This window comes from Entelurus aequoreus, linkage group LG13, assembly GCF_033978785.1.
Source record: "Entelurus aequoreus isolate RoL-2023_Sb linkage group LG13, RoL_Eaeq_v1.1, whole genome shotgun sequence".
In the NCBI taxonomy this organism is placed as follows: Eukaryota; Metazoa; Chordata; class Actinopteri; order Syngnathiformes; family Syngnathidae; genus Entelurus; species Entelurus aequoreus.
In genome coordinates this window covers 4,561,169-4,583,369 of record NC_084743.1, presented here as the reverse complement: position 1 = coordinate 4,583,369, position 22,201 = coordinate 4,561,169, and the positions used below count along the sequence as shown (strand labels likewise).

Below are 22,201 nucleotides of genomic sequence, written 5' to 3'. Positions count from 1 at the left end.
TGTAAAAGTGTACTATGTAGTCCTAATACAACAATGATGTGTATAATGATAGTGTACTATGTAGTCGTAATACAACAATGTGTATAATGATAGTGTAAAAGTGTACTATGTAGTCCTAATACAACAATGATGTGTATGATAGTGTAAAAGTGTACTATGTAGTCCTAATACAACAATGATGTGTATAATGATAGTGTAAAAGTGTGCTATTTAGTCGTAATACAACAATGATGTGTATAATGATAGTGTAAAAGTGTACTATGTAGTCGTAATACAACAATGATGTGTATAATGATAGTGTAAAAGTGTACTATTTAGTCGTAATACAACAATGATGTGTATAATGATAGTGTAAAAGTGTACTATGTAGTCCTAATACAACAATGTGTATGATAGTGTAAAAGTGTACTATGTAGTCCTAATACAACAATGATGTGTATAATGATAGTGTAAAAGTGTACTATTTAGTCCTAATACAACAATGACGTGTATAATGATAGTGTAAAAGTGTACTATTTAGTGGTAATACAACAATGTGTATAATGATAGTGTAAAAGTGTACTATGTAGTCGTAATACAACAATGATGTGTATAATGATAGTGTAAAAGTGTACTATTTAGTCGTAATACAACAATGATGTGTATAATGATAGTGTAAAAGTGTACTATGTAGTCCTAATACAACAATGATGTGTATAATGATAGTGTAAAAGTGTACTATGTAGTCCTAATACAACAATGATGTGTATAATTATAGTGTAAAAGTGTACTATGTAGTCCTAATACAACAATGATGTGTATAATGATAGTGTAAAAGTGTACTATGTAGTCCTAATACAACAATGATGTATATAATTATAGTGTAAAAGTGTACTATGTAGTCCTAATACAACAATGTGTATAATGATAGTGTAAAAGTGTACTATGTAGTCGTAATACAACAATGATGTGTATAATGATAGTGTAAAAGTGTACTATTTAGTCGTAATACAACAATGATGTGTATAATGATAGTGTAAAAGTGTACTATGTAGTCGTAATACAACAACGATGTGTATAATGATAGTGTAAAAGTGTACTATTTAGTCGTAATACAACAATGATGTGTATAATGATAGTGTAAAAGTGTACTATGTAGTCGTAATACAACAATTATGTGTATAATGATAGTGTAAAAATGTACTATTTAGTCGTAATACAACAATGATGTGTATAATGATAGTGTAAAAGTGTACTATGTAGTCGTAATACAACAATGATGTGTATAATGATAGTGTAAAAGTGTACTATTTAGTCGTAATACAACAATGATGTGTATAATGATAGTGTAAAAGTGTACTATGTAGTCGTAATACAACAATGATGTGTATAATGATAGTGTAAAAGTGTACTATGTAGTCGTAATACAACAATGATGTGTATAATGATAGTGTAAAAGTGTACTATGTAGTCGTAATACAACAATGATGTGTATAATGATAGTGTAAAAGTGTACTATGTAGTCGTAATACAACAATGATGTGTATAATGATAGTGTAAAAGTGTACTATGTAGTCGTAATACAACAATGTGTATAATGATAGTGTAAAAGTGTACTATGTAGTCGTAATACAACAATGATGTGTATAATGATAGTGTAAAAATGTACTATTTAGTCGTAATACAACAATGATGTGTATAATGATAGTGTAAAAATGTACTATTTAGTCATAATACAACAATGATGTGTATAATGATAGTGTAAAAGTGTACTATGTAGTCGTAATACAACAATGATGTGTATAATGATAGTGTAAAAGTGTACTATGTAGTCGTAATACAACAATGATGTGTATAATGATAGTGTAAAAGTGTACTATTGAGTCGTAATACAACAATGATGTGTATAATGATAGTGTAAAAGTGTACTATTTAGTGGTAATACAACAATGACATGTATAATGATAGTGTAAAAGTGTACTATGTAGTCGTAATACAACAATGACGTGTATAATGATAGTGTAAAACTGTACTATTTAGTGGTAATACAACAATGACAACAAGGCTCCATGTCGCCCCCTGCAGGCGTGTCAGAGTGCCTTCACCTTCACAGATGAGGAGGTGCGTACAGGCGACCCCTCAGAGACCATCCGCCGTGCCTCCGTCATGCCAGGCCAGCTGCACGACTCTCTGACCTCGCATCGCCACGCCAACATGGCAGGACAATCCAACATGGCAGGACAATCCAACATGGCAGGACAATCCAACATGGCAGGACAATCCAACATGGCCGCCAGCACTCGGTCCCACCGTGTCACTGTCCAGCCGTCGACTAAATCTCTCAACTCTGCTCGGCAGAGGAGCCCCAAAGTCTCCAAACGCTCGGCGCTGACTTTGCCTCATCACACCTCACCTGAGGTTGCTTGCTCAGCACTTTTACTTTGAAAGTCACATGTTTGATTCTGATGTTTTATTTTGTAGAAAAAGTTGAAGGCCAGCTGCTTCCCTCGTCCGCTCACTCCCAAGAACAGGAACATCAACATGGGACCTCCTGGCAGTCCTGTGAGTCACACGTTCATCAACACTCACACATGAACACTGCACACTCACACATTCATCAACACTCATACATCAACACTGCACACTCACTCATGAACACTGCACACTCACTCATGAACACTGCACACTCACACATGAACACTGCACACTCACACGTTCATCAACACTCACACATGAACACTGCACACTCACACATTCATCAACACTGCACACTCACTCATGAACACTGCACACTCACACATGAACACTGCACACTCACACGTTCATCAACACTCACACATGAACACTGCACACTCACACATGAACACTGCACACTCACACATGAACACTGCACACTCACACATGAACACTGCACACTCACACATGAACACTGCACACTCACACGTTCATCAACACTCACACATGAACACTGCACACTCACACGTTCATCAACACTCACACATGAACACTGCACACTCACACATGAACACTGCACACTCACACGTTCATCAACACTCACACATGAACACTGCACACTCACACGTTCATCAACACTCACACATGAACACTGCACACTCACACGTTCATCAACACTCACACATGAACACTGCACACTCACACATGAACACTGCACACTCACACGTTCATCAACACTCACACATGAACACTGCACACTCACACGTTCATCAACACTCACACGTTCATCAACACTCACACGTTCATCGACACTCACATGTTCATCCATACTAACACATTCATCAACATAAAAGCCGCCACACCTCAACAAAATGAGAGTTTTATGTGAAAAGTAAATAATATATTGTAGGTAAGGTACATAAAAGTAAATAATATATTGTAGGTAAGGTTACATAAAAGTAAATAATATATTGTAGGTAAGGTACATAAAAGTAAATAATATATTGTAGGTAAGGTTACATAAAAATAAATAATATATTGTAGGTAAGGTTACATAAAAGTAAATAATATATTGTAGGTAAGGTACATAAAAGTAAATAATATATTGTAGGTAAGGTTACATAAAAGTAAATATATTGTAGGTAAGGTACATAAAAGTAAATAATATATTGTAGGTAAGGTACATAAAAGTAAATAATATATTGTAGGTAAGGTACATAAAAGTAAATAATATATTGTAGGTAAGGTACATACAAGTAAATAATATATTGTAGGTAAGGTTACATAAAAGTAAATAATATATTGTAGGTAAGGTACATAAAAGTAAATAATATATTGTAGGTAAGGTACATAAAAGTAAATAATATATTGTAGGTAAGGTACATAAAAGTAAATAATATATTGTAGGTAAGGTTACATAAAAGTAAATAATATATTGTAGGTAAGGTTACATAAAAGTAAATAATATATTGTAGGTAAGGTTACATAAAAGTAAATAATATATTGTAGGTAAGGTACATAAAAGTAAATAATATATTGTAGGTAAGGTACATAAAAGTAAATAATATATTGTAGGTAAGGTTACATAAAAGTAAATAATATATTGTAGGTAAGGTTACATAAAAGTAAATAATATATTGTAGGTAAGGTACATAAAAGTAAATAATATATTGTAGGTAAGGTACATAAAAGTAAATAATATATTGTAGGTAAGGTACATAAAAGTAAATAATATATTGTAGGTAAGGTACATAAAAGTAAATAATATATTGTAGGTAAGGTTACATAAAAGTAAATAATATATTGTAGGTAAGGTTACATAAAAGTAAATAATATATTGTAGGTAAGGTTACATAAAAGTAAATATATTGTAGGTAAGATACATAAAAGTAAATAATATATTGTAGGTAAGGTTACATAAAAGTAAATAATATATTGTAGGTAAGGTACATAAAACTAAATAATATATTGTAGGTAAGGTACATAAAACTAAATAATATATTGTAGGTAAGGTACATACAAGTAAATAATATATTGTAGTTAAGGTTACATAAAAGTAAATAATATATTGTAGGTAAGGTACATAAAAGTAAATAATATATTGTAGGTAAGGTTACATAAAAGTAATATATTGTAGGTAAGGTACATAAAAGTAAATAATATATTGTAGGTAAGGTTACATAAAAGTAAATAATATATTGTAGGTAAGGTACATAAAAGTATATAATATATTGTAGGTAAGGTACATAAAAGTATATAATATATTGTAGGTAAGGTTACATAAAAGTATATAATATATTGTAGGTAAGGTTACATAAAATCTAATATTTACTTGGCACATTAACCCCACCAGCCAATCTAAACAGTAAGTTGAATGATGCGGACACGTTTGTTACTGGACACTTTCTAACACACTTCTGCTTTGGGGACTTTGTATGTGCAAAACTGCTTGTATTGCACATGATATCACACACAAGTAGACACGCTGCAGGACTGCTTGCATTGCAGATGATATCACACACGTAAACACGCTGCAAGACTGTATCGCACATATCGCACACAAGTCGACACACTGCAAGACTGTATCACACACAAGTAGACACTACAGGACTGTTTGTATCGCACACAAGTAGACACACTACAGGACTGTTTGTATCGCACATGATATCACACGAGTAGACACAATGCAGGGCTGCTTTTATCGTACATGATATCACACAAGTAAACACGCTGCGGGGCTGCTTGTATCGCACATGATATCACACACAAGTAGACACGCTGCAGGACTGCTTGTATCACACATGATATCACAAAAGTAGACACGCTGCAGGACTGCTTGTATCGCACATGATATCACACACAAGTAAACACGCCGCAGGACTGATTGTATTGCACATGATATCACACAAGTAGACATGGTGCATGACTGCTTGTATCGCACTTGATATCACACACAAGTAAACATGCTGCATGACTGATTGTATTGCATATGATATCACACAAGTAGACACGGTGCAGGACTGCTTGTATTGCACTTGATATCACACACAAGTAGACACGCTGCAGGACTGCTTGTATCACACTTGATATCACACAAGTAGACACGCTGCAGGACTGCTTGTATCGCACATGATATCACACAAGTAGACACGATGCAGGACTGTTTGTATCACACAAGTAGACACTAGGGTTGCACATCTCTCTCTGATAAACGATTCGATATGCATCTAGATACACAGGTTACGATTCCATTCAAAAACGATATCCTTTTATTACAGACCGATTCGATTAGATTAGATTCCGAGCGATACGATTCGATTTGACGGTTAATATTCAAGACTCCAAATCCTTGAGCATTGTGGCTTTATGGCACTGGCAAAAAACAACAGAACAACAAAATCACATGTCAAAGTATTTATTTTTAGACATGGACTAAAGAAAGTCTGGCTGAATTGTAGGATGACAACTCCAGAGGTGAAAGTAGCACAGAATAGTAACAACAACGTGCAATATTTCAGCCTGAGCATAGTTTTGAACACTAGATGTAGGTAACAAAGAACACTAGAGGTAGGTAACAATGAACACTAGAGGTAGGTAACAATGAACACTAGAGGTAGGTAACAATGAACATTAGAGGTAGGTAACAATGAACACTAGAGGTAGGTAACAATGAACACTAGAGGTAGGTAACAATGAACACTAGAGGTAGGTAACAATGAACACTAGAGGTAGGTAACAAAGAACACTAGAGGTAGGTAACAAAGAACACTAGAGGTAGGTAACAATGAACACTAGAGGTAGGTAACAATGAACACTAGAGGTAGGTAACAATGAACACTAGAGGTAGGTAACAATGAACACTAGAGGTAGGTAACAATGAACACTAGAGGTAGGTAACAATGAACATTAGAGGTAGGTAACAATGAACACTAGAGGTAGGTAACAATGAGCACTAGAGGTAGGTAACAATGAGCACTAGAGGTAGGTAACAATGAACACTAGATGTAGGTAACAATGAACACTAGAGGTAGGTAACAATGAACACTAGAGGTAGGTAACAATGAACATTAGAGGTAGGTAACAATGAACACTAGAGGTAGGTAACAATGAACACTAGAGGTAGGTAACAATGAACACTAGAGGTAGGTAACAATGAACACTAGAGGTAGGTAACAATGAACACTAGAGGTAGGTAACAAAGAACACTAGAGGTAGGTAACAAAGAACACTAGAGGTAGGTAACAATGAACACTAGAGGTAGGTAACAATGAACACTAGAGGTAGGTAACAATGAACACTAGAGGTAGGTAACAATGAACACTAGAGGTAGGTAACAATGAACACTAGAGGTAGGTAACAATGAACATTAGAGGTAGGTAACAATGAACACTAGAGGTAGGTAACAATGAGCACTAGAGGTAGGTAACAATGAGCACTAGAGGTAGGTAACAATGAACACTAGATGTAGGTAACAATGAACACTAGAGGTAGGTAACAATGAACACTAGAGGTAGGTAACAATGAACACTAGAGGTAGGTAACAATGAACACTAGAGGTAGGTAACAATGAACACTAGAGGTAGGTAACAATGAACACTAGAGGTAGGTAACAATGAACATTAGAGGTAGGTAACAATGAACACTAGAGGTAGGTAACAATGAACACTAGAGGTAGGTAACAATGAACACTAGAGGTAGGTAACAATGAACACTAGAGGTAGGTAACAATGAACACTAGAGGTAGGTAACAATGAACACTAGAGGTAGGTAACAATGAACACTAGAGGTAGGTAACAATGAACATTAGAGGTAGGTAACAATGAACACTAGAGGTAGGTAACAATGAACATTAGAGGTAGGTAACAATGAACATTAGAGGTAGGTAACAATGAACACTAGAGGTAGGTAACAATGAACACTAGAGGTAGGTAACAATGAACACTAGAGGTAGGTAACAATGAACACTAGAGGTAGGTAACAATGAACACTAGAGGTAGGTAACAATGAACACTAGAGGTAGGTAACAATGAACACTAGAGGTAGGTAACAATGAACACTAGAGGTAGGTAACAATGAACACTAGAGGTAGGTAACAATGAACACTAGAGGTAGGTAACAATGAACACTAGAGGTAGGTAACAATGAACATTAGAGGTAGGTAACAATGAACACTAGAGGTAGGTAACAATGAACACTAGAGGTAGGTAACAATGAACACTAGAGGTAGGTAACAATGAACACTAGAGGTAGGTAACAATGAACACTAGAGGTAGGTAACAATGAACACTAGAGGTAGGTAACAAAGGTGCAACATTACAAGGTAAACAAGTTACACACCTAGTACACATCTCCAAATGTGGCAAGAATGAGCACAGTGTATAAATATGTATGTAAAAAGACAAATCAAACTACTGTGTGAGAGGTAACATGTCCCAGGTGGTCAAAAAGCAGTAGTTGACTTACTCTAAGCCTGCATGTGCATTTTCATCATCACTCTCCTGTTGTTTTGGAGGGCAGATTTTTTTGAAGGAAAATCAACTGACCCTCGTGATCATGTTTGAGTAGACTACATCTGTGGAAAGTAAATCTCCTGTGGAAAGTAAATCTCCTGTGGAAAGTAAATCTCCTGTGGAAAGTAAATCTCCTGTGGAAAGTAAATCTCCTGTGGAAAGTAAATCTCCTGTGGAAAGTAAATCTCCTGTGGAAAGTAAATCTCCTGTGGAAAGTAAATCTCCTGTGGAAAGTAAATCTCCTGTGGAAAGTAAATCTCCTGTGGAAAGTAAATCTCCTGTGGAAAGTAAATCTCCTGTGGAAAGTAAATCTCCTGTGGAAAGTAAATCTCCTGTGGAAAGTAAATCTCCTGTGGAAAGTAAATCTCCTGTGGAAAGTAAATCTCCTGCCGTGCTGAACATTCCGTGTGTTTCACTTTATGATGCCCAAAGAGGAGATTTAAAGGAGGACATTTCAGCCACTTGAGTCATTACATCAGAGTTTAGATCTACTTTTCAAGATGAGTGACATCATCGTGCTCCTGCACCAGGAGGTGCACTTTACAGCAGAGGTGAGTTACCCGGCACACCACCAGGAGGCAGCATCTTTTAGTGAGAGATGCCAGCAGTGCAAGTCCTGCTGCTCTTTCCACCATTGTAGTGTTTTTTTAAATCTTTCTCTGTCCATTATCACTTTCAGTCAGACTGACACTTTCTTTCTCCTCCACATTCATTTTCCATCTTGTCTCTTGTTTATCACTCATGCTAATACTAGCTAGGCGGCTACCGCGTTGGCGAGTAGCTTCAGCTCTCACGTTGTTTTAGAGACGCTGACACATGTTGTAACCTGGACGACCCATGCAAAGTCTCACGATAACCGATCCATGACTCTATAACCGATTCAGCTAGGAATTCATGGATTATTCACATTGATTGAGGAGTCTGCTACCGATACAATCTAATCACTCACTTGTTGAATCGAATATTCGGTCGCATCGGCTTATCATTCACAACCCTAGTAGACACGGTGCTTGTATCGCACTTGATATCACACACAAGTAGACACACTGCAGGACTGTTTGTATCGCACTTGATATCACACACAAGTAGACACGCTGCAGGACTGTTTGTATCGCACTTGATATCACACACAAGTAGACACGCTGCAGGACTGTTTGTATCGCACATGATATCACACAAGTAGACACGCTGCAGGACTGTTTGTATCGCACATGATATCACACAAGTAGACATGCTGCAGGACTGCTTGTATCGCACTTGATATCGCACACAAGTAGACACACTGCAGGACTGCTTGTATCGCACATGATATCACACAAGTAGACACGCTGCAGGACTGTTTGTATCGCACTTGATATCACACACAAGTAGACACACTGCAGGACTGTTTGTATCGCACTTGATATCACACACAAGTAGACACGCTGCAGGACTGTTTGTATCGCACATGATATCACACAAGTAGACACGCTGCAGGACTGTTTGTATCGCACATGATATCACACAAGTAGACATGCTGCAGGACTGCTTGTATCGCACTTGATATCGCACACAAGTAGACACACTGCAGGACTGCTTGTATCGCACATGATATCACACAAGTAGACACGCTGCAGGACTGTTTGTATCGCACTTGATATCACACACAAGTAGACACGCTGCAGGACTGTTTGTATCGCACATGATATCACAAGTAGACACGCTGCAGGACTGTTTGTATCGCACATGATATCACACAAGTAGACACGCTGCAGGACTGCTTGTATCACACTTGATATCACACACAAGTAGACACACTGCAGGACTGTTTGTATCGCACTTGATATCACACACAAGTAGACACGCTGCAGGACTGCTTGTATCGCACTTGATATCGCACACAAGTAGACACGCTGCAGGACTGCTTGTATCGCACATGACGTCACATATTTGACATGCAAGCTGATATCACACAGGTGTTGCATTGAGACGATGTGATACCACACAGGTGTTGCATTGAGACGATGTGATACCAAACAGGTGTTGCATTGAGACGATGTGATACCACACAGGTGTTGCATTGAGACGATGTGATACCACACAGGTGTTGCATTGAGACGATGTGATACAACACAGGTGTTGCATTGAGACGATGTGATACCACACAGGTGTTGCATTGAGACGATGTGATACCACACAGGTGTTGCATTGAGACGATGTGATATCACACAGGTGTTGTATTGAGACGGTGATATCACACAGGTGTTGCATTGAGACGATGTGATACCACACAGGTGTTGTATTGAGACGATGTGATACCACACAGGTGTTGCATTGAGACGATGTGATACCACACAGGTGTTGCATTGAGACGATGTGATACCACACAGGTGTTGCATTGAGACGATGTGATACCACACAGGTGTTGCATTGAGACGATGTGATATCACACAGGTGTTGCATTGAGACGATGTGATACCACACAGGTGTTGCATTGAGACGATGTGATATCACACAGGTGTTGCATTGAGACGATGTGATATCAGTGCATCTGTGTGTGTGCAGAAGGATCGCAGAGAGTCCATGATGTTCACCATAGAGAACACACCAAAGAACAGCAGCAGTTATTTGAAAAAAGGCCTCAGCAAACTCAGGAGCTCCGCCCGGAAATCTGCCAAGAAGGCGCTGAAAGAAAACATGGCCGCCAACGCCGCTCATCCATCCACACGTGATCGCATCAAGTCTCCCCAGGTGGTCTCTGAGGACGCCAGGAAGGTAAATATCACAGTACTTGTAAGTACTTTCTACCATGTCTGTGTATTATGTACTTGTAGTACTTTCTACCATGTCTGTATATTATTATGTACTTGTAGTACTTTCTACCATGTCTGTATATTATTATGTACTTGTAGTACTTTCTACCATGTCTGTATATTATGTACTTGTAGTACTTTCTACCATGTCTGTGTATTATTATGTACTTGTAGTACTTTCTACCATGTCTGTATATTATTATGTACTTGTAGTACTTTCTACCATGTCTGTGTATTATTATGTACTTGTAGTACTTTCTACCATGTCTGTATATTATGTACTTGTAGTACTTTCTACCATGTCTGTGTATTATTAATAATCAATATCAGTTCTAATCAGATTCATTTCATTCCACAGATGATGAGAAAGATGAAGATTTGAGATCATTTTTGACTTCAATGTGCAAACAATCACTTTTCTTTTACTTTTACTGTCCAAATTGTATTTTTGAATATTTCTTATTTCTGTCCTTTTACCTTTTTGACCTGTATCATTTTGAAATGTTACTCAATAAAATGTTTGAAAACCAACACGTGCTTCGTCTGAAAAGGATCCTCATCATCCCAGTACTTGTTTTTGAAACATTTAATACAAGATGAACATAAAAGGCAAACTTTGCTTCATTTTGATATTTATTGACAAGGCAAAACTACTTTGTGATTGTTGTGAAGAGCTCAACATTTACATCTTAAAAAGTCACCTTGGACTCGTTAAGTTAGGCAGAAATATTACAGATTCGTCATTATTGTACTTTAAAAAACATGTAAACAATAAATGTCATGACATTTTACTGCACACATTCCAAGCCCCTTCCTGCTCCGTCACTGATAAAAAATACAACAAACTCTCACTGGTGCATAAAAAATATTTGTACAATTTTATTTCCCATTGTCGTACTTCACATGCATCAAATTAAATTCAAGTTTGATTACAAAATAATTTCAAATAAAATGTGGGAAAGTGTAATGGGGTGATGAAATTGTTTTTTAATTTAAAGGTACAAAAATAATTTTGTTGTGCCTAAATTAAATTGGGCAGAAATATTGCAGATTGTAAAATGCCAATGAATGTCGGAGCGCCGCATGACATTTTACCGCACACACTCCAAGCCCCTTCCTGCTCCGTCACTGATAAAAATACAACAAACTCACTGGTGCATAAGAAGTATTTGTACAATTTTATTTCCCATTGTCGTACTTCACGTGCATCAAATTAAATTCAAGTTTGATTACAAAAGTATAAAATAATTTCAAATAAAATGTGGGAAAAAGTGTAATGGGGTGATGAAATTGTTTTTTAATTTAAAGGCACAAAAATAATTTTTTTGTGCCTAAATTGGGCAGAAATATTGCAGATTGTAAAATACCAATGAATGTCAGGGAGCGCCGCATGACATTTTACCGCACGCACTCCAAGCCCCTTCCTGCTCCGTCACTGATAAAAATGTGACAGTCTCACTGGTGCACAAAAAAATTTGTACAATTTCCCTTTAATTCCTTTTTTCGTACTTCACATGCATCAAAATAAATTCAAGTTTGATTACAAAAGTATAAAATAATTTCAAACAAAATGTGGGAAAAACTGTAATGGGGAGAGCAGCTGTGATGAAATTGTTTTAATTCAAGGTACAAAAATATTTTTTTTGTGCCTAAATTAAATTGGGCAGAAATATTGCAGATTGTAAAATACCAAGAATGTCAGGGAGCGCCGCATGACATTTTACCGCACACACTCCTGCTCCGTCACTGATAAAAATGTGACAGTCTCACTGGTGCACAAAAAATATTTGTACAATTTCCCTTTAATTCCTTTTTTCGTACTTCACACGCATCAAAATAAATTCAAGTTTGATTACAAAAGGTATAAAAAAATCATTTCAAATTTGGGAAAAAGTGTAATGGGGAGAGCAGCTGTGATTAAATTGTTTTAATTTTAGATAAACTGATTTTTTTTTGTGCCTAAATTAAGTTGGGCAGAAATATTGCACATTGTAAAATACCAATGAATGTCACGGCGCGTCATACGACATTTTACCGCAAACATTCCAAGCCCCTTCCTGCTCCGTCACTGATAAAAATACAACAAACTCTCACTGGTGCATAAAAAATATTTGTACAATTTTATTTCCCATTGTCGTACTTCACATGCATCAAATTAATTTCAAGTTTGATTACAAAAGTATAAAATAATTTCAAAAAGAATGTGGGAAAAACTGTAATGGGGAGAGCAGCTGTGATGAAATTGTTTTTTAATTTAAAAGGTACAAAAATAATTTTGTTGTGCCTAAATTAAATTGGGCAGAAATATTGCAGATTGTAAAATACCAATGAATGTCAGGGAGCGCCGCATGACATTTTACCGCACGCACTCCAAGCCCCTTCCTGCTCCGTCACTGATAAAAATGTGACAGTCTCACTGGTGCACAAAAAAATATTTGTACAATTTCCCTTTAATTCCTTTTTTCGTACTTCACACGCATCAAAATAAATTCAAGTTTGATTACAAAGGTATAAAAAAAATCATTTCAAATTTGGGAAAAAGTGTAAAGGGGAGAGCAGCTGTGATTAAATTGTTTTAATTTTAGATAAACTGATTTTTTTTTGTGCCTAAATTAAGTTGGGCAGAAATATTGCACATTGTAAAACACCAATGAATGTCAGGGTGCGTCATGCAAACATTCCAAGCCCCTTCCTGCTCCGTCACTGATAAAAATATAACAAACTCACTGGTGCATAAAAAATATTTGTACAATTTTCGTTCCCATTATTTCCTTTTTTAGTACTTCACATGCATGAAATTAAATTCAAATTTGATTACAAAAGTATAAAAAAATAATTTGGGAAAAAGTGTAATGGGGAGAGCAGCTGTGATTAAATAGTTTTTTTTTAATTTAAGGTAAAAACAGATTTTTTTTTGTGCCTAAATTAAGTTGGGCAGAAATATTGAATGTCAGGGCACTCATATAAAATTTTACCGCAAACATTCCAAGCCCCTTCCTGCTCCGTCACTGATAAAAATATAAAATTCCCACTGGTGCCCAGCAGTAGTTTGTCTTGAAAAGCAGTGGTACTAGGTTCGAATCCCGGACGTAGTTAAGTTATACCTTTTATGCTTTAATGTTAAAATTGTACAATTTATTTCCCATTAACTCATTTTTTTAGTTCTCTACATGCATCAAAATAGATTTAAGTTTGATTACAAAAGTATATAAAAAAAAAAATTTCAAATGTGGGAAAAACTGTAATGGGGAGAGCAGCTGTGATTAAATCCTTATAATTTTAGACACAAACTGATTTTTTTTGTGCCTAAATTAAGTTGGGCAGAAATATTGCAGATTGTAAAATACCGATGAATGTCAGGGCGCGTCATATGAAATTTTACCGCAGACATTCCAAGCCCCTTCCTGCTCCGTCACTGATAATATTACATTCGCAGTGGTACGAGGTTCGAATCCCGGACGTAGTTAAGTTATACCTTTATGTTTTAATGTTAAAATTGTACAATTTATTTCCCGTTAACTCATTTTTTTAGTTCTCTACATGCATCAAAATAAATTAAAGTTTGATTACAAAAGTATAAAAAAAAAAATTTCAAATGTGGGAAAAACTGTAATGGGGAAAGCAGCTGTGATTAAATAGTTTTAATTTTAGATACAAACTGATTTTTTTTTGTGCCTAAATTAAGTTGGGCAGAAATATTGAATGTCAGGGCGCGTCATATGAAATTTTACCGCAGACATTCCAAGCCCCTTCCTGCTCCGTCACTGATAACAATATTAAATTCCCACTGGTGTGTAGTAGTGGTACTCGGTTCGAATCCCGGACGTAGTTAAGTTATACCTTTTATGTTTTAATGTTAAAATTGTACAATTTATTTCCCGTTAACTCATTTTTTTAGTTAAGCATCAAACAAAAATGTAAGTTTGATTAAAAAAAGTATAAAAATAATTTCAAATGTGGCCACGTTGAAATGTTTTGTCATTCTATTTATAAATGATGGCATTTTTTGTGCCTAAATGTAGCAAATATAAACCCACTCAATTAAAATGACTAAATTAATCACAGGTTAAAAAATTTTAATCAAATTTTTTACTGAAATTTTTTACTGAAATTATTTACTAGCGTTTTGAGCAAATTCAATTCAACAATGGAAGAAAGTTCCATTTAGAATTTAGCAGTTTTGTCATTTAACAAATATAAACCTCATTTATTAAAATGACTTATTTTTATATTCATTTGATAGCATGTTCAGAAATGGAAGGATTAAAGCAATAGTGGGCGGGGCCTATAACAGGATTGGTCCAAATCTCCATCGGCGTACAAACCAAAATCTGCTAATTAGCATCTTAGCTCTTGTGGGTCCTTCACGCCGGCGGCGTAAGTGTCACGGCGGCGGCGTCGACCGTGAACGCCGCTATGCTGATTTGCCGCTTGACTTCCCGCCACGCCGCGGCCTGGTCCGCCGCGTGCTCGATGTGGAACAAGGCGTCGTAAATCCCGGGGAAAGACTCGCCCGCGTATTTGTTGTGGCTGCTGGGAGCGAAGATCACGTGCCTGGAAGGAAAAGATGACAAAAGTCAATATTTACTTCAAAAAAAAGGTAAAACATGCTAAGCTATAAATCTCTATCAAACTTAGCAAAACAGCTAGCATGTTAACGTTACCATGCTAACAGGCATCCTTGGTCAAGTGACAAACTATTTGATGCTGAGGTGTTTACCATTAAAATGAGCTAAAATAAAGCTAGCATGCTAACATTAGCACGCTAACAGGTATCCTTGGTCAAGTAACAATATTAAATGCGGCGGTGTTTACCTACAAAATTAGCTCAAAAAAGCTAACAGGTATCGTTGGTCAAGTAACAATATTTAATGCTGAGGTGTTTACCTACAAAATTAGCTAAAAAAAGCTAACATGCTACCAGGTATCCTTGGTCAAGTAACAATATTTAATGAAGCGGTGTTTACCTACAAAATTAGCTAAAAAAGCTAACATGCTAACAGGTATCATTGGTCAAGTAACAATATTTAATGCTGAGGTGTTTACCTGCTAACAGGTATCCTTGGTCAAGTAACAATATTTAATGCTGAGGTGTTTACCTGCTAAATTAGCTAACATGCTAACAGGCATCCTTGGTCAAGTAACAATATTTAATGAAGCGGTGTTTACCTACAAAATTAGCTAAAAAAGCTAACATGCATCATTGGTCAAGTAACAATATTTAATGCTGAGGTGTTTACCTGCTAAATTAGCTAACATGCTAACAGGCATCCTTGGTCAAGTAATAATATTTAATGCTGAGGTGTTTACCTGCTAAATTAGCTAAAAAAGTTAACAGGTATCCTTGATTAAGTAACAAAATATTTAATGCGGCGGTGTTTACCTACAGAATTAGCTAAAATAAAGCTAACATGCTAACAGGTATTGTTGGTCAATTAACAATATTTAATGCTGAGGTGTTTACCTGCTAAGTTAGCTAAAAAAGCTAACATTCTAACAGATATCCTTTGTTAAGTGACAAAATATTTGATGCTGAGGTGTTTACCTACAAAATTAGCTAAAAAAGCTAACATGCATCATTGGTCAAGTAACAATATTTAATGCTGAGATGTTTACCTGCTAAATTAGCTAAAAAAAGCTAACAGGTATCCTTGGTCAAGTAACAAAATATTTGATGCGGAGGTGTTTACCTACAGAATTAGCTAAAATAAAGCTAGCATGCTAACATTAGCACGCTAACAGATATCCTTGGTCAAGTAACAATATTTAATGAGGCGGTGTTTACCGACAAAATTAGCTAAAAAAGCTAACAGGTATCCTTGGTCAATTAACAATATTTAATGCTGAGGTGTTTACATACAAAATTAGCTAAAAAAGCTAACATGCTAACAGGCATCGTTGGTCAATTAACAATATTTAATGCTGAGGTGTTTACCTGCTAAATCAGCTAAAAAAGCTAACATGCCAACAGGTGTCATTGGTCAAGTGACAAAATATTTGATGCTGAGGTGTTTACCTACAAAATTAGCTAAAAAAAAAAAACAACTAGCATACTAACATTAGCATGCTAACAGATATCCTTGGTCAAGTAACAATATTTGATGCTGAGGTGTTTACCTACAAAATTAGCTAAAATAAAGTTAGCATGCTAACATTAGCATGCTAACTTGCTAAAATTAGCATTAAAGCTCACATGCTATTATTAGAATGCTTAACAATTGTGTTAAGTGAGCTATGTGCCACACCTTGGACACACCTGTCATGAAATATATTTGTTATTATGACTAATAGTTCAGGTGAGAGGGTGAGTGTCACACCTGTAGAAAGGTCTGCCAGGTAACCCCAGAGGGTCGATGAAGGTCCTCTCCAGGTACATCAGCTGATCGTTCATCACACGCACCTGCAGAGCACTGATGCACACCTCATGTCACCTATGAACACCTGTGTGTACTCACTCATATTCACATGTCACCTATGAACACCTGTGTGTACTCACTCATGTTCACATGTCACCTATGAACACCTGTGTGTACTCACTCATATTCACATGTCACCTATGAACACCTGTGCGTACTCACTCATGTTCACATGTCACCTATGAACACCTGTGCGTACTCACTCATGTTCACATGTCACCTATGAACACCTGTGTGTACTCACTCATATTCACATGTCACCTATGAACACCTGTGTGTACTCACTCATATTCACATGTCACCTATGAACACCTGTGTGTACTCACTCATATTCACATGTCACCTATGAACACCTGTGCGTACTCACTCATATTCACATGTCACCTATGAACACCTGTGTGTACTCACTCATATTCACATGTCACCTATGAACACCTGTGCGTACTCACTCATGTTCACATGTCACCTATGAACACCTGTGTGTACTCACTCATGTTCACATGTCACCTATGAACACCTGTGTGTACTCACTCATATTCACATGTCACCTATGAACACCTGTGTGTACTCACTCATGTTCACATGTCACCTATGAACACCTGTGTGTACTCACTCATATTCACATGTCACCTATGAACACCTGTGCGTACTCACTCATGTTCACATGTCACCTATGAACACCTGTGCGTACTCACTCATGTTCACATGTCACCTATGAACACCTGTGTGTACTCACTCATATTCACATGTCACCTATGAACACCTGTGTGTACTCACTCATATTCACATGTCACCTATGAACACCTGTGTGTACTCACTCATATTCACATGTCACCTATGAACACCTGTGCGTACTCACTCATATTCACATGTCACCTATGAACACCTGTGTGTACTCACTCATATTCACATGTCACCTATGAACACCTGTGTGTACTCACTCATATTCACATGTCACCTATGAACACCTGTGCGTACTCACTCATATTCACATGTCACCTATGAACACCTGTGTGTACTCACTCATATTCACATGTCACCTATGAACACCTGTGTGTACTCACTCATATTCACATGTCACCTATGAACACCTGTGTGTACTCACTCATATTCACATGTCACCTATGAACACCTGTGTGTACTCACTCATATTCACATGTCACCTATGAACACCTGTGTGTACTCACTCATATTCACATGTCACCTATGAACACCTGTGCGTACTCACTCATATTCACATGTCACCTATGAACACCTGTGCGTACTCACTCATATTCACATGTCACCTATGAACACCTGTGTGTACTCACATAATTAGAGTAATTACAATAATATTTAATAATAACAAATGTCATGTAATAATTATAATACTATTTAATAATGTAAAATGTCTAGTTTACTTAGCAGTGTGCAGGTTGAGTAGTCGCTCATGGAAGTGTCTCGCTGCCAGTGTGAAGTTGTCCACTGCAGAGGACAAGGAGTCTGGACCGGAAGGTGAAAGACCGATTAATTATCAATAATTAATATTCAAATACTTATGTCAGAATTAATAATGAATATTTAGTGATGTCACCATGAATGATGACTATTTAGTGATGTCACCATGAATGATGAATATTTAGTGATGTCACCATGAATAATGAATATTTAGTGATGTCACCATGAATGATGAATATTTAGTGATGTCACCATGAATGATGAATATTTAGTGATGTCACCATGAATATTTAGTGAGGTCATCAGGAATAATGAATATTTAGTGACGTCATCGTGAATAATGCATATTTAGTTATGTCATCATGAATAATTAGTGATGTCACCATGAATAATTAGTGATGTCACCATGAATAATGAATATTTAGTGATGTCACCATGAATGATGAATATTTAGTGATGTCACCATGAATGATGAATATTTAGTGATGTGACCATGAATAATGAATATTTGGTGAGGTCATCGGGAATAATGAATATTTAGTGACGTCATCATGAATAATGAATATTTAGTTATGTCATCATGAATAATTAGTGATGTCACCATGAATAATGAATATTTAGTGATGTCACCATGAATAATGAATAATTAGTGATGTCACATGAATAATGAATATTTAGTGATGTCACCATGAATAATGAATATTTAGTGATGTCACCATGAATAATGAACATTTAGTGATGTCACCATGAATGATGAATATTTAGTGATGTCACCATGAATGATGAATATTTAGTGATGTCACCATGAATAATGAATATTTGGTGAGGTCATCAGGAATAATGAATATTTAGTGACGTCATCATGAATAATGAATAATTAGTGACGTCATCATTAATAATGAATAATTAGTGATGTCATAATGAATATTTAGTGATGTCACCATGAATAATTAGTGATGTCACCATGAATAATGAATATTTAGTGATGTCACCATGAATGATGAATATTTAGTGATGTCACCATGAATGATGAATATTTAGTGATGTCACCATGAATATTTGGTGAGGTCATCAGGAATAATGAATATTTAGTGGCGTCATCATGAATAATGAATATTTAGTGACGTCATCATCATGAATAATGAATATTTAGTGATGTCATCAGGAATAATGAATATTCCGTGATGTCACCATGAATAATGAATATTTAGTGATGTCACCATGAATAATGAATATTCCGTGATGTCACCATGAATAATGAATATTTAGTGATGTCACCATGAATAATGCATATTTAGTCATGTCACCATGAATATTTAGTGATGTCACCATGAATAATGAATATTTAGTGATGTCACCATGAATAATGACTATTTAGTGATGTCACCATGAATATTTACAACAGTGATGTCACCATGAATAATGACTATTTAGTGATGTCACCATGAATATTTACAACAGTGATGTCACCATGAATATTTGGTGAGGTCATCAGGAATAATGAATATTTAGTGACGTCATCATGAAAAATGAATATTTAGTGACATCATCATCATGAATATTTAGTGATGTCACCATGAATAATGAATATTTAGTGAGGTCATCAGGAATAATGAATAATTTAGTGATGTCACCATGAATGATGAATATTTAGTGAGGTCATCAGGTATTGACTATTTAGTGATGTCATCATGAATAATGACTACTTAGTGATGTCTTCACGAATAATGACTACTTAGTGATGTCATCACGAATAATGAATATTCCGTCATGTCACCATCAATAATGAATATTTAGTGATGTCACCATGAATAATGACTATTTAGTGATGTCACCATGAATAATGAATATTTAGTGATGTCACCATGAATAATGACTATTTAGTGATGTCACCATGAATATTTAGTGATGTCACCATGAATATTTAGTGATGTCACCATGAATAATGAATATTTAGTGATGTCACCATGAATATTTACAACAGTGATGTCACCATGAATAATGACTATTTAGTGATGTCACCATGAATAATGACTATTTAGTGAGGTCACCATGAATAATGACTATTTGGTGATGTCACCATGAATATTTACAACAGTCAGACCTACCAAATGACACCTGGTGCTCCTGCATGGCCGCCAGGTGGCGCTGTGCCAAGGTGGCGATGCTGCGTGAGTACTTGTGCAGGGCCAGGGCGTACTGGCTGGCATCCAGGGGGATGATCTGGGAGTCTGCCAGCAGGAGAAGCAGACCTCCTCTCACCTGGGCCACAGTCCTCAGTCTGCTGAAGGTGGGGTCGTAGAACTTCTCCACCAGCTCAAAGGTTTCATACACCGTGTGGTAGACTGGATAGCTGCTGTAGCGCTCTCTTTTCTGTGCGCGCACACACACACACACCTTTTAATAAATGTTAACTAAAGTACTGCAGTACTACACCATTACCCTAAGTACTGCAGTATTACATCATGTTAATAAGTAAAGTACTGCAGTACTACACCATTACCCTAAGTACTGCAGTATTACATCATGTTAATAAGTAAAGTACTGCAGTACTACACCATTACCCTAAGTACTGCAGTATTACATCATGTTAATAAGTAAAGTACTGCAGTACTACACCATTACCCTAAGTACTGCAGTATTACATCATTACCCTGTCCTTGGTGTATCGAGCTCTTCCAGCTGCAATCCCCAGACGGACAAAGTAAGCCTCAAAGTCGCTGCCTGATCCGAGTTTGTTGATCCTACAAACACCAGAAGAAGAACTGCTGACTCCACATTCTTGCACTCATGTTGGCTAACAGGAAGTTAGCATAATGTTTGCACAAACACATCAAAATAGCTAGCAATTCATGCTGTAGTTGTCAGCTCGTGATTAGCATACTAGTTTTCACTTGTCAGTTAGCAATTCATGCTGTAGTTGTCAGCTCATGATTAGCATACTAGTTTTCACTTGTCAGTTAGCAATTCATGCTGTAGTTGTCAGCTCGTGATTAGCATACTAGTTTTCACTTGTCAGCTAGCAATCCATGCTGTAGTCGTCAGCTCGTGATTAGCATACTAGTTTTCACTTGTCAGCTAGCAATCCATGCTGTAGTCGTCAGCTTGTGATTAGCATACTAGTTTTCACTTGTCAGTTAGCAATTCATGCTGTAGTTGTCAGCTCGTGATTAGCATACTAGTTTTCACTTGTCAGTTAGCAATTCATGCTGTAGTTGTCAGCTCTTAATTAGCATACTAGTTTTCACTTGTCAGTTAGCAATTCATGCTGTAGCTGCCAGCTCGTGATTAGCATACTAGTTTTCACTTGTCAGTTAGCAATTCATGCTGTAGTTGTCAGCTCTTAATTAGCATACTAGTTTTCACTTGTCAGCTAGCAATTCATGCTGTAGTTGTCAGCTCGAGATTAGCATACTAGTTTTCACTTGTCAGTTAGCAATTCATGCTGTAGTTGTCAGCTCTTAATTAGCATACTAGTTTTCACTTGTCAGCTAGCAATTCATGCTGTAGTTGTCAGCTCGTGATTAGCATACTAGTTTTCACTTGTCAGTTAGCAATTCATGCTGTAGCTGCCAGCTCGTGATTAGCATACTAGTTTTCACTTGCCAGTTAG

General features: G+C 36.5%; 2 protein-coding genes across 4 annotated transcripts in view; one reads left to right on the top strand and one right to left on the bottom strand.

Moving 5' to 3' along the window:
- Positions 1-11,266, top strand: part of numa1 (nuclear mitotic apparatus protein 1) — a 79,992-nt gene extending 68,726 nt beyond the window's left edge. The window contains exons 21-24 of the mRNA XM_062067268.1: positions 2,065-2,397; positions 2,461-2,541; positions 10,488-10,697; positions 11,094-11,266. Of these exons, the coding sequence (XP_061923252.1) occupies positions 2,065-2,397; positions 2,461-2,541; positions 10,488-10,697; positions 11,094-11,117 (648 nt within the window). The 3' untranslated portion in view covers positions 11,118-11,266. The remainder of the gene's footprint in view (positions 1-2,064; positions 2,398-2,460; positions 2,542-10,487; positions 10,698-11,093) is intronic.
- Positions 11,267-12,843: 1,577 nt separating this feature from the next.
- Positions 12,844-22,201, bottom strand: part of naalad2 (N-acetylated alpha-linked acidic dipeptidase 2) — a 182,560-nt gene continuing 173,202 nt past the window's right edge. For 2 of the 3 annotated variants that reach the window (XM_062067267.1, XM_062067266.1), the window contains 5 exons: positions 21,242-21,332; positions 20,697-20,961; positions 18,552-18,633; positions 17,053-17,145; positions 12,844-15,289 (listed from right to left, as the gene is read on the bottom strand). In XM_062067267.1, coding sequence (XP_061923251.1) covers positions 15,100-15,289; positions 17,053-17,145; positions 18,552-18,633; positions 20,697-20,961; positions 21,242-21,332 — 721 coding nt within the window. In that variant the 3' untranslated portion in view covers positions 12,844-15,099. The remainder of the gene's footprint in view (positions 15,290-17,052; positions 17,146-18,551; positions 18,634-20,696; positions 20,962-21,241; positions 21,333-22,201) is intronic. The other variant, XR_009828231.1, reaches the window with a different exon arrangement.